The sequence below is a fragment of the Mesoplodon densirostris genome, chromosome 12, assembly GCF_025265405.1.
Source record: "Mesoplodon densirostris isolate mMesDen1 chromosome 12, mMesDen1 primary haplotype, whole genome shotgun sequence".
Classification (NCBI taxonomy): Eukaryota; Metazoa; Chordata; class Mammalia; order Artiodactyla; family Ziphiidae; genus Mesoplodon; species Mesoplodon densirostris.
In genome coordinates, this window is record NC_082672.1 from 25,541,331 (window position 1) to 25,555,435 (window position 14,105).

At 42.6% G+C, this 14,105-nt stretch overlaps 1 protein-coding gene across 1 annotated transcript; it reads right to left on the reverse strand.

The window, feature by feature from the left end:
• Positions 1-485: 485 nt before the first annotated feature.
• Positions 486-13,801, reverse strand: ABRACL (ABRA C-terminal like). The gene is made up of 3 exons (XM_060114975.1): positions 13,427-13,801; positions 8,430-8,496; positions 486-1,070 (listed from the first exon to the last, which is right to left on the reverse strand). The coding sequence occupies exons 2-3, from the start codon at positions 8,488-8,490 to the stop codon at positions 886-888; spliced, it is 246 nt and encodes an 81-aa protein (XP_059970958.1). The 5' UTR covers positions 8,491-8,496; positions 13,427-13,801; the 3' UTR covers positions 486-885.
• Between the last annotated feature and the right edge of the window lie 304 nt (positions 13,802-14,105).

Sequence of the window (14,105 nt, forward strand, 5' to 3'; positions counted from 1 at the left end):
CTCTGCCTTACCTTGAGTCATCACCCTCACCCATCCCATCTTTTTCCTTCTGGATATAATCAGCTCCAATCCTGCAAATTCTGCCTCCTCTATACCTCTTCCAACCATCATGCCTTTCACTGATCTTATCCTCCTTGAGATTCTGTATCATTTTCAGTTCTGTACTACAAGCTGCAACATGCAATCACGGATAATCCTGTATTATTTCAGGTGGGTCTAACTAATCCAATTAGAAAGTGAAGTTTTTAGGTTACATTTTTGGGGGCATGTCCCCTATCCCAATGGCAAGCACAATATAGGCATCAAAATTACTATTTTTTTATAGGACCAAATCGTAGCACTAACCATCCCTATTTTTTAAATTCTGTAGTTTTAAGAGAATTTTTCCTTCAAATCAAGATAACTTTTACTGCAGTTACCTAATCTTGATGCAAAAACTCGATTCTGAGAGATATACATAAATCTCAAATGACTCAATAAGGCAATTTTAAGAGAGTTACATGTTTTTATTACATAAACATTACATTCATTGTGGGAGCTGGTCTTCAAGTTTGCTTCTTGATTTCATGGAATGTCAAGTATCTGTAGAAATTATCTAAGAATGATTTATGAAACAAACACTCTTGCATCCCCACCAAAAAAGCCTCATTGCCTACATTTTCCAGCCAGATTCCTGAGAAAAATAATAGGTTTTGTTTATTTTACAGTGTAATACATAAATTTACTTTCAAGATACAAAAAGGACAGGCTTCTAAAATGTCTCCTTTTGTTTATAAAGTTCTACAAAAATACATTAAGTATGCTAATATGTTTGTCCTTTGATGTAATATTCCAGTTTACCAGAAACAAAAAAAACCCACAATAAACAAAGCTATGCAAGCCACATTAATCTTGCAGCAATATAATGTCAACATCATCATGAACACCTTGCAAAAGTAGCTCTCCTGGGTACGTAATCATCTTCCTTCTTTTTGCAGCTTTGAGAGTTCCTACCAGTGCTTCAAAGAGATTGGCACATTTGTCATCTCGGAAGAGGACCCCAAATTTCACACTTAATTTTCCATCAGCATCTAATTTGAGAAAACACAATGTTAGCCGATGCAAAGTCTGTTTCTTACCACCATGTGTGGCAGATACACATAATCTTTCATAAACATCTAACTGGAGGTTAACCAAGATTACAGTTTAACAGTCAACAGTCAGAAATTCAGTGTAACCTCTTGCCAGATTCAAAATGTGATAGAATAAATGCAACGTGTGATACATCTCCTAGCTTCAGTGTCATCTGGACAGAGAGTGGAAGACAACTAAGAAACAGTAACAAAAAGTGAATGTGTGGGACTTCCCTGGAGGTCCAGTGGTTAAGATTCCGTGCTTCTACTGCAGGGGACACAGGTTTGATCCCCGGTCTCCCTAGCTGGGGAACTAAGATCCAGCATGCCACACGGTGAGGCAAAAAAAAAAAAAAGTGAATGTGTTACAGCACTACAGTGGACAATTCCTCTCTGTCTAAATTTCGATTTTTTAATTGTTAGTTGTTGAATTGATAAAAATAACAAGTACAAGAGAAACCCTGGATCAGGAGCAGTGTTTCTCTAAGTGTGTTCTGAACATGCTCAGAATCCCTAGGGAAGGAGTGGTGACCTTAAAAATGAAGAAATCTTTATTTACCAGAATCCCTAGATTATCTAGTTTGAAGGCCAGTTTTTAATATAGATGTTAAAAGTTAAGGTAAACACTAAAAAGAAGTGAGCTATCAAGTCATGAAAAACGTGGAGGAACCTTAAATATGTATTACTTAGTGAAAGAAAGCAATCTGAAAAAGCTACATGCTGTATGATTCCAACTATGGGATATTCTGGAAAAGGCAAAACTATGGAAAAAGAGAAAACTAAGTAAAAATATCAGTGGTTTTCAGTGGTTAGGATACGGGAGAGATGAACAGGCAGAGCACAGAGAATTTTTAAAGCAGTGAAGATACTCTATGATACTATAATGATGGAGACACGTCCTTACGCATTAGTCAACCCACAGAATGTACAATACCAAGAGTGAAATGTGATGTAAACCATGGACTCTGGGTGATAATGATATGTCAGTATAGAGTCATCAACTGTAACAAAGGTACCCCTCTGGTGGGGGATGTTGATAATGGGGGAGACTACGTATGTGCAGGGGTCAGAGGGTATATGGAAAATCTCTATACCTTCCTCTCAATTTTATTGCAAATCTAAAACTGTTCTAAAAAAAGTTTTTTTTTAAAATTAAGGTAAACAAAAGGTGGATCTTTGGCTAAAAGTCAATCAACTGAAGTCTCAAAGGGTAATCTAGGACACCTTCCAACTGTTGGCTGTACCCTTTGATCTACCAGGCTGAACCCTTGACCCAGTCCTATCCTACTGCACTGCTCCAAGTTCTTCCCTCCCAAAGCTGTGCCCCCTGTCAAGTAGATGGCCATCACGGTGAGAAGGGTTCTTGAGTTCCTGTGCTCCCCTGCTAGAGCTTATAGCCTGAAGCTTAGTAAACTCCTACTGTGGGTGCAGCCCTGTGTTGGGCACTAGAGGCAGAGAGAAGGAAGTATAGAATCACTTTCTAACTATCAAAGAAATGGCTTCCATTCCCACAAGGAAATAAACATACAGTAAAACAACAGCACAAAGCAGTACGTGATTGGATGTCAAGAACAAGATGACTGGGCTAGAACGGGAAGGGAAGACTTCATGAATGGCAGTACCTGTTCTGGACTTTAAAGGGAGTATAACACAGAGCTTTTTAAAAAAACTTGACAGTCCTCAGTTGAAATCCTGGCCATCTGCTAGTTGTTTGGCCTTGAGAATTTTATGTAAGCTCCCTAAGCCTCAGTTTCCTCATCTGTATAATGGGGATCTTAATACCTCCCACACTGTGAGGTTGGGGACACAGTTCTAAAGCACAAAGCACAGTGCCCAGCACATGCTAAGCACTTGATCGATGATCATTATTTGTTCAATTTTTTTATGGATATAATACATTTTATTTATCCATTCATCAGTTAACATTGGTTCAATTACGAACGAGAGAAATGGGGTATGTGCCATTAGGCACAGGTGAAACAATTAAGTGTCTAGGAGAACAGTAATTAGAGTGGCTAATTTACTCACTGCAAGTAAACCATCTAAGAGGAGAAGAAGAAGGAAATAAGTTTGTAGAGGAAAACAGAGAATGCTTGGCCTGGAAAGCAAAGATGCACCTGTTTGATTTCCCTTTTTTTTTTTTTTTTGGCCACGCCTTGTGGCTTGCGAGATCTTAGTTCTCCGACCAGGGATTGAACCTGTGCCCTCAGCAGTGAAAGCTCAGAGTTCTAACCACTGGTCCACAGGGAAGTCCTGCACCTGTTTGATTTCTTAACTTCTAGCTGCACAACCCTCTGTTTGCAATGAGAATCTTTCACTGATTACAGGAATCAGTGCAGCTGCTGGTAACCTGGCAGGTCCTTCAAGCAATCTGAGTTGCAGTTAGGAGGGTAAAAATACCCCTCACAGGGTTATTGCAAAGATTAAAAAATAGAATATAGTTAAAGTCTTTTATAGAGTAAATTCTATGGTAAATTCTCAATTTAGGTTAAGTTTTTAAAGGTACCAAAGGCAGAAACCTGGCCGTAATCTCAGAGTTCTCCTGCCCACTCACCCCTCAATCTGACAAATGTCCAGGTGATGCCACCTTCTTTGTATCTTCTGTTGCTCTAGCCTCTCCTCTTCATGGACAATTAATTCCTTGGTTCAGGCCCAAACTGATTCTCACGTGGGTAACTGCAAGACCCCTATCAGTTTCCCCTTCTCCATGTTTACCGCAAATATACCCTCTACACTGATGCAGAACTAAAAATGTGGAAGAAACTTTGTATGATGCAAACTTAAATTGATATTCTTCTACTCTAATCTTTCAATAGCTCCCTATCACCTTCAAACTGAAGTGAAGACCACAGCCTCACAATTAAGACTCTCCATCCTCTGGCCCTTGCGCTCATCTCTCACCTGATCTCCTGCCATATCGTTCCATGCACCTTGCGATACAGTCAAAATGAGCACCTTGGTGTTACCCAAGGTGACAGGAGTCACCTCCCCTGGTAACTTTGCCCATATTGAGCCATCTACCCAGCATCCTAGACCCTCTTTTTTAGCTAAATTCTTTTTTCTTCAAAAATGGACTCAAATGTCACCTTCTCTGAGAAGTCATCCATGATTCCTTCAGTCAAGCTATTAAAGCTCTTCTTATAAAATTGAGTATATATCAAAGCATTCACCATCAGTTATAGTAATAATAGCTAACATTTATTGAGTAACGTTGAATACATTTATTGAACCGTTCAATGCATTTTACAATCATTAAAACTCACTTAACCATTTTGTCAAAGATAAGACACAATTGATTGCAAGATAGCACCATTATTTTATGTTCTAATTAAACTTCCAATTTAACAATAGCACACCATGTATCACAAAATATGTCCATCTTTTAGAGATTTTAAAGTGTGAAAAACAAATATCTTCAATACTCATTGAAAGAGTAGTAGTCAGAAAAGTTTAGAAATGTGCCCAAGGTCACACAGCAAGAATACGGAAGAGCTAGGATTCATTCCCAGAGTCTGACTCCAGGGCACACACTCCTTTTTTAAAAAAATAAACGTATTTATTTATTTATTTTTGGCTGCATTGGGTCTTTGTGGCTGCGCACAGGCTTCCTCTAGTTGCAGCGAGCAAGGGCTACTCTCCATTGTGGTGCGCGGGCTTCTCATTGCGGTGGCTTCTCTTGTTGCGGAGCACGGGCTCTAGGCACGTGGGCTCAGTAGTTGTGGCTCGCGGGTTCTAGAGTGCAGGCTCAGTAGTTGTGGCGCATGGGCTTAGTTGCTCCATGATATGTGGGATCTTCCCACACCAGGGCTTGAACCCGTGTTCCCTGATTGGGCAGGTGGATTCTTAACCACTGAGCCACCAGGGAAGTCCCCCAGAGCACACACTCTTAACCACTTCCCAATACATGTTTCCAGTTTATCTGTCTTCTCGATACCTAAAGAGGCCCACAAGGGCTGAGATGGAATTTTGTTTATTTTCCCATCTCCAGCACTTGAGAAAAAGGTAGCACTCAAGAAATATTTGTTAAACGAAGGAGTTTAAATCTCCAAATAATCTTTATCCACTTAATTCTTTTCTACAGGATGAAAAATGAGAGACTTTAAAGAACTTGATTTTAAAAGAAACAGGTAAAACTAAATTCATCAATCTCCAACTTTGGCTAATACATCATATTTAGATTAGGCTAAATATGATTAATCTAAATCATAATTTAGATTGTCAAAATTATTCCAGATACAACATAAATAACCATAATCTGTCAGTAGATAACATATCTCCATAGATGCTTTCCAACTTGAAAAGTCATCTATTACCAGGAACAGGTAAGTCAAGGAGGCCTAGTGAAGTTGCAATGTTCAAAATATTTTCATCCTTATAGAAGTTAGGATAATTACTTTGTAGTCATCTAGTTTGTAAAGCTGCTCATTTTGAAGTGAAGGTTCAGTTTGCCTTAGCAAATAATAACACTGTGCTAGGGATATAGAGGTTAGACTTTTAAATGCAATTGAATCTGACCAATAAACACTAAGCTGACATGGAGAAAGATCTAATAAGAAAACCCGACAAATCTTTGGAACTATATCTTTAACAATCCAAACAATAGCACTACTCCCAAGAGTGACAGAGCTCATCACAGAGCTCAGGAGAAACTGAGAATGTAGAAATGAGGAACACAGGTAGGGGCATCACTATCGAAAATAAGACTCACTGAGGGACTGCCCTGGTGGCGCAGTGGTTAAGGATCCGCCTGCCAATTCAGGGGACATGGGCTCGATCCCTGGTCTGGGAAGATCCCACATGCCGTGGAGCAACTAAGCCCGTGGGCCACAGCTACTGAGCCTGTGCTCTAGATCCCACAAGCCACAACTACTGAGCCCACGTGCCACAACTACTGAAGCCTGAGCACCTAGAGTGAAGGCAGACTGCCTCTGGAAGCTAGAAAAAAGACTAGAAAACAGATTCTCTAGAGCTTCCAGAAAGGAATGCACCCTGCCAACACCTTGATTTTAGCCCAGGTGACCTTTATCAGACCGTGCTGTGGTCTGAATGGCTGTGTTCTTCCAAAATTCACATGTGGAAATCCTAACCCCACAAGGTAATGATATTAGTAGATGGGGCCTTTGGGAAGTGCCAAAGTCATGGGGGGTATAAGGGTGTAAATTCATGAGTCACAAGGATTAATGTCTTATAAAAGAGGCTGCAAGATTTCATCAGCCGTAAAAAAAAGATGAAACCTTGCCATTTGTGACAACATGGATGCACCTTGAGGGTATTATGCTAAGTGAAATAAGTCAGAGAAAGACAAATGTCATATGATTTCACTCATATGTGGAATATAAAAAACAAACAAACAAAACTCCCTAAATAAATGAACAAACCAAACCAAACAGAAGAGCATGCTGTGCTGTATCACATGAAACTTACACAATCTTATAAACCAATGTTACCACAATGATAGATAGATAGATGATAGATAGATAGATAAAAAAGGCTGCAAAGAGATCCCTAGTCTCTTTCACCATGAGAAGATACAAGAAGTCTGAGACCTGGAAGAGGACTCCAAGCTGACCATGCTGGCACCCTGATCTCGGACCTCCAGCCTTTAGAATTATGAGCAATTAATTTCTGCTGTTTATAAGCCACCCAGTCCAGGGTATTTTGTTATAGCAGCCCAACCAGACTGAGACAGACTCCCAACCTACATGACCATTAAGATATTAAATGTGGACAAAACTATAATTCAAAAAGATACACGCACCTCTATGATCATAGCAGCACTATTCACAATAGCCAAGACATGGAAGCAACCAAAATATCTATCGACAGATGAATGGATAAAGAAGATGTAGAACATATATACAATGGAATACTACTCGGCCATAAAAAAGAATGAGATAACACCATTTGCTGCAAAATGGATGGACCTAGAGATTATCATACTAAGTGAAGTAAGTCAGAAAGAGAAAGACAAATACCATATGATATCACTTATATGTAGAATCTAAAATATGACACAAATGAACTTATTTACAAACCAGAAACAGACTCAGAGACATAGAGAACAGACTTGTGGTGGCCAAGTGGGAGGGTATACAGGGGAGGAATGGATTGGGAGTTTGGGGTTAGCAGATGCAAACTACTGTGTATAGAATGGGTAAACAAGGTCCTACTGTATAACACAGGGAACTATTTCAATATCCTGTGATAAACCATAATGGAAAAGAATATGAAAAAGAATATATATACATATATATAACTGAATCATTTTGCTGTACAGAAGAAATTAATACAATGTTGTAAACCAACTACACTTCAATAAAACATATTTTTTAAAAAAGATATTAAATGCGTTGCTTCATGCACAAAGTTTATAGTACTGTTACATCAGCAACAGAAAACTACAGGGGACATTTGATACTAATGGCTTAATGGAATTTTCAAGGTACCTCCTGTTATTTCAAATGATTTGTGATTCATAAGTAGACAGAGCTATAAGTAAGAAGAATCAAGCTATAATGACAAGCAACTCTTTCAAGGTACTTTTTAAAGTTGTTTTTCACTTATATGATGTAAGTTTAAAACTTTGGGTTCCATTATCCCAGTTGTTGCTGAATGTATCTACTGCTCTTACAATTTTCGAAATGCTCCCCAAACTCTTGTATGTCTGGTCTGAGATGCACGAAATACTTACAGCTACAAGCATAACAGTTGCTTTCATTACAACTTAGGAAAAGGACACTAATACTACCAATTTTACATGTCACAAATTTCACAATGGCTGCTTATATGCTGCTAGGGGGAAAGCTAACTTTAAAAGAAAACTACCTAAAGGATGGCTTCTTTTAGTTATATACACATAAACACCTGATTATACAAAACTCAAAAACCTGGAGAAAATAAAGACAATTTATTAAAATTTCAATCCGAGTCCCTAGTCATTTGGCAATTTGCAAAATGGTGGCAGGGTAAAGCAGAAAAAAATGAATTTTAATAGTGTGCCAAATAAAAATTTGAACATGATTTAATTACAAGATTTCAATGCAGCTAGGTTACAGAAGCACAGCAATTTTCTTTCCATTCAAAGGATAATGAAATATCTCAACCATTCTTTGTATAAGAAACACAATACCCCGGTGGCTCTGTGTCTCCAGAAATCACTTCAGAGCTAAGAGCAGTTATCACCTGAGACTGACAGAAGAGCTGCCATTGACTGTGTCCTGAATCCCTAGGTGATCCCTTCATATGCCTCTGAAAGTTAGTCCTACCTGCTCTAACACAAACTCAGAAGAAATACTGCATCCATGTGATAATACTTACTTTTTGAACCCAGACGATGAATTTCCTCCACTAAGAGGTTAACTTCGTGATCCACATTCATTGCTGCCTGAGGGAGAAAAAAATAAATGTGTATTACTACAGTTTCTACATTCCATTAAACACACCTTGCAAAATCCAAGGGCCCTTTCTTTTTTTCATGTAGCATTTGTAACTATTCATTTACTGTGGCCCTCTTCCTAAAAATACTTGCATGATGTACCCGGCCCTAGAGTACCTCCATTTCCCCAATTTTATAACTGCCCCTCTGGGCTGACCCCACTCTTCTTCTACACAGTCTACTGGGCAGAATGAAGCCATTCTCCTTGCACCCACTATGAACTCTAAGCCCATGCCCTGGGCACCAAAAATACAAAGGTGAGTGACACAGGACCTGCCCTCAGGTAACTCACCATCCAGACGCAGAGAAAGGCCTGGAATGAATAGCACTGTGACAAGAAAGCACTCTTTTAGTGGTGGGTCCAAGGCATTAAGGGAACACAAAGGAGGAAGCCACAGAAGTATTTGTCACTGGGGAGGCGTGGCCACTAGACAGTTGGGAAAGGATGTTCTAGGCACAGGAAAGAGTATATACAAAAGCACAGAAGCAAAAAACAAAACAAAACCGCAGCACACTTGGGGCAGGCCCTAAGCTAGAAGCTGGTGGTACCAGGATAAACCAACACAATCCCTCCCCTCTGGGAGCCTGCGGGCCAGTAAGGAAGGCGGATCCAGGTGGATCCAAGGCAATTTTAATACCACGGGCTCAGCGCAATGATGACTTCTGGGTCCCTTCCTCCAGCAGTGCCCAGTGCAACCTGACTGTAATGGAGAGCCTGTGATGAAAACCATTCATCTTTGGACAAGGAGTTCAGGACTAACAGCGGCTGTGAGAATCCCCTTGGCTCATGAGGTCCTCCACGGGCTGGGCTCTGCCCGCCGTTCCACCATTCCAGCCACCTCAAATCTACCCCCTTGAATCCAGGCTGCAGTTCCATGGGGCTTCTTTTTATTCCTCATATACCCCTCACTCTCACACCCCCAGCCTTCACATATCCTGTTTCTTCTTCAACCCGGACTCTGGCTAACTTCCATACGTCCAGTCCCAGCTGAGATAGAACTTCCTGCAGGAAGCCCTCCCTGAATCCCTGGGGTAGGAGAGCTCTCCCGTGCGTGTTCCCACAGCATGTGTGCCCTCTTCATTTCACTTGATTGGAATGACACTTCTTAGTTTTTATCACTAGAGAGTGAGCTCCTCTATGCGGGGATCTGACTGTCATGCTCACTGCTGGACCATGTCTGGCACCAAGAGCAGGAGTTCAATAAATAATTGGTTTGCAGACTGGAAAATGAGCAAAGACACAAGAAGGGATGGAACCACACCTGTGGGTGTTGTCGCCATGGAGCTGCTGATTTATGTGAGGAACAGAAAGGAGCTCTGAGAGGGAGGAAGTGCACTCAGACAGAAAAGGTAAAGGGGCCTGGCAAACCCCTACAGAAACTGGGAGGAGACAAACACAGCAAGAAATAGGAAAGTGCAGAGGAGAGAAACCCAACCTTGTTGGATCAAAGACGTAAAGTATAGAAGTAAAGGAAGAAGAATGAGTTTCTATAGGAAGGCAGTAATTTACAGTGAAAACAGCAACATGAGGGTTGGAAAGTATAAGCAGCTGGGCAAAAGGAATCAATTCAGTCTGTTTGCAAATCGTAAGTTTTCCAAATCAAATAAAAGAGTGGGATTGTGTGAATGGTTTACGTTGGGGTGATGATTTGGAAGAAACAACTTTATTCAGACAGATTGTAACTAATTCTCTGTAGCTTTGAAAAAACAAGAATGACATCTATGTTTAAATGATATTGATCAAGACCCCAGATTTTCTATCAGCTAATAATAAAAGCACCACTACACTGCGACACTTTCGTGTAAATCTTATAATTTAAGAAGCCTACATTGCAATAAAATGCAACATCTTAGGTTAATGCATCTACACAAAACCGAATATCAAAAATTATAGTGCCCAAATGTGGGAACTTTGTGTTGGTGAAATTATAACATTATATTCAATTCAAGATAGTTTAAGAGAGACACTAAAAAGCTAAAACATACCCAGAGGACACAACTGAAAGACATGCCATGAGAATAATGGTAAGAAAAAAACTGGTTAATTTCAGTGTGGTGGACAGCTGTTATATTTCCCTTCTCAGCACCCATTCCGCCTTCCGGCACCAGCAGTCTAATGTTTGTTTGGATACAGCCTTTCCTTCCTTACTCTAAACCCATGTATCTTGGGTAGAGCCTCACCCTGGACTCCAGGAGTGGTTCAAAGTCAGAATAATTGGTTTGGGACATGGGATAGGTGATCCCATCCTGAACAATGGGTTCAGCCCATCAATTTTGCCAGAACTACTAGTAAAAAGACACTTTCCTACTGGGTTTTAACGTATAAGCTCACAGCCCCTATATAAATGGCTACCATGTGAAAAGAGCCTGCCAGGAATAAAGCTGACACAAAGAAAAATCCAGCCACATGACAATGATTGAGTCTGTATGACCTTGGACTTTCCAGTTACAGGAACCAATCTTTCCTGGTTTGGCTTGTGCTGGTTTGCTTAAGTTTCTGTCACTTGCACTGTAAAGAATCTTGACTTTTAGAGTTAGCCTAGAGAAGACCTGCTGCTGTTTTTTAAAAATTAAAGCCCCTTTTATGTGCTTATGTGAATAGTCTTATTTTGTGTTGCTCTATTGGGTAGGATGGATAGATGGAACAGAAAGGCAGATTTGAAAGCCATATGAGACAAAATTTCTCTAACAATCAAAACGGTCTAACAGTGAATAAAGTTTGCAGTAGTAGTATGGATCTGTGAGGGTTGATGAAGAAATCAGCCCACATTGGACAAAACAGAAAGGGAAATGTCCAAGGGTATTACAGTCCTTTCCAATTCTCAGATGCTTTGATTTCCTCCCACCCTGAATATTTATCTCTTTAACATCGTTTTCCACTCCTTCCACCCCCCACCAGCCACACACTTCAGACCTAATTCTCCTTTAATAATGAGACTCAAAGAGGAAATCCCGCCCTTAAGCAGTATGAATTCCTGGATCACATTAAGCAGATGTATGTTCATCCAATTTTAAGACAGGAAGACAACCAGAATTTCTTTGTAATTAATTACACCTGAGGCTCCTTATCTGCACTAATTCATGTAAACGTAAGAACCTTACAAAGTAATATTATTTATCCCCATTTTATGGATGATGAAACTGACTCCGAGGGGCTTCCCACAATTAAATGCCGTTTCTACTGCATCATTCTGGCTCTTCTCCTTATTTTAAAATTTTGTTTTATTTATTTTTTTGCTGGTTCTTATGCCAACTGCACTAAATATAACAGTGGGTTGTATTTGTGTGAAATGTTACATGCTGAGCGCTTACTAAGGCAGACACTTACAAAGTAAGAAAGGCTCCCTGAACTGACGCCTCTGAGTAGGAACATAACAGGCTTAGAAACTATTGTTAGCATACGTAATTTGGCATGGTTTATGTCTTTATTCGTTTATTTAATGAGAACAAAGGAGTATGAAATACTCCGCTGCACAATCCTTGGAAGGCCCATGACATTTTATAAGGACAGAAGCCTGGGACTGGTGTTAAGCAGCAACATCAAGAACAATGAGACACCACGGGCAGAGCAAGTCTAGGAAAGAAAGAGCCCCTCAGCGGGAGGCTCAGGGGAAGGCGATGGCAGATGCTAGTCGGGCCCTCTAATTGAGACAGAATCCAATTAGGCACTGTGCGTGGGCATCACAAAGAAAGCGGAATGTGGGAGCACCGGGCCATCTGGGCCATATGCTGAAATGCTCCACCATCAAGATGCGCTTAAGAATATATTTAAGGACTCTCATAGCTTTTTTCTTTGGGTGGTTGGTTCCTTTTTTGTTTTGTTTTGTTGGGTTTTTTTTTTTTTTTTTTTTTTTTAAGTTTGGAGGCAATACCTAGAAATGTTCTAATGTCAGGGAATAAGCCTACTGGAGTGGGGACATCTTGGAGTCAGGAGCCACCTCTCCACACTGGGGCTGGCCACTGTTTCCCAGCCCTCCTTCACAATCCCTGACGAGCAGCTGGTGAGGGTCAAAGAATGACTGGGTTCCTTCCTGCCCCTCGCAGGCGCGCACATACTCCATATTTGGTCATCCCTGCACCAACTTTGGGAGGTGGCCCGGAAGGGGTCCCAAAACCCTGTCCCCTGCGGGCCATCACACGGTCACCACCGGTACCAGTGCAGAGCTGGGGAGCGCGGGGTTCGGCCCCCTGCTCCGGGGCGCACGGCTGGCTCCCGGGCGACCTCCCCAGGAAGAACCGCATTCCGGAAGCCTTTGTCTCCGAGAGTCTCGCGCCAGCGCCACCTGCCCGCGCTCCCCGGCTGTCGGTGCGCCCCCGGCGCGCCCCGAGAGCGAGCTCCCAAACCGCGCGACGCAAACGGACCCAGCCCGGGGCTCCCCGAGTCGCTGGTGTCCCCTCACTACCACCCACGCCGCACACAGAATCGGGAGCGTACAGATCCGCACCCGCCGCCGGCGCCGCAGAGTCCACTACCCTGAAGCCACCAGATTCCTCGGGGGAGCCTGTGCCCTCACTCCCAGCCCGTCGCCGCTCAGCTCTGCGGAACTGGCTCCCCAAGCACAAAGCGGACACATTGCTCCGCGGTAAAAATCTTTAAACGCTGCAGGTCTCCCTGCCCTGTCCGCCCCCGGGCGGCAAAACGTCACGTGAGCCGAGGGCGGAAGTCTGCTGGAGAGTTGGGGGGCGCAGGGGCGCGCCCACCCGGTCCCCCGCACCCGCTCAGCCCAAGGTCAGTTATACCCTCCAGGCGTCTTAGCCCCCTCCCGGTCCCGGATCTCCACCCGCAGCCCACGATCCCCCCGGCTGCTTGGCCTCCACCGGCTACCCCCGTCCATCCTACATACCTACCTGGCCCCATCTTCCCAGGGCAATCACTCACCTCTCCGCCTCCTTTTCTTTTCCGAGAAAACGGGGGCTGCGTCGGTGCGGGCTGGTAATCTTCTTCAACGCACTGGGGAGGAAGAAGCTGAGGAAGGAAGTGACTGAGGCAGAAAAGAGAGGCTGGTGTGCTGGAGGAGGAAGGCTAGCGGGGGGAGGGGGGAAGAGTTTCGGTGATCAGGAATGCGGCCGCCCACACTCCCAGGGACAAGCCTATGAGGAGGAAACTCTGAAGAGGAGATGCCCGAGACGGGGGCAGACTCCAGACAGGTGGCGGAGCGCTGGAGGCTTCTAGGAAAATGCGCCCAGAGCTTCGATTACCGCCGCCTTTCGCCCGCGCCGCTCGGAGCCACGGATCCTCAACTCCAGCATCTGATCCTGGACGTTGACTTCCTGCCAGGATCTCTCTCCTAACTTAGGAAACAAAGCGTCCCCAGCGTGCTGAATGCTGAGGTCTCCTAGGAGCAACGTAAGCCAGGAGCAGGGGCCTTCAGAAAGCTACAGACGTGACAACAGGATGGTCAGTTTTGCAAAAGAAAATTCATGTTTGAAAACCAATTTGTTCTACTGCGAAGAAACTTTACTTGGACAAAGATAATTCTTGGTCCCAGTCAATAGAGATTTCTTCCCCTCTTTATTATTTCCTACACGTAACCGCATAATTCAATCATTTTATTCAT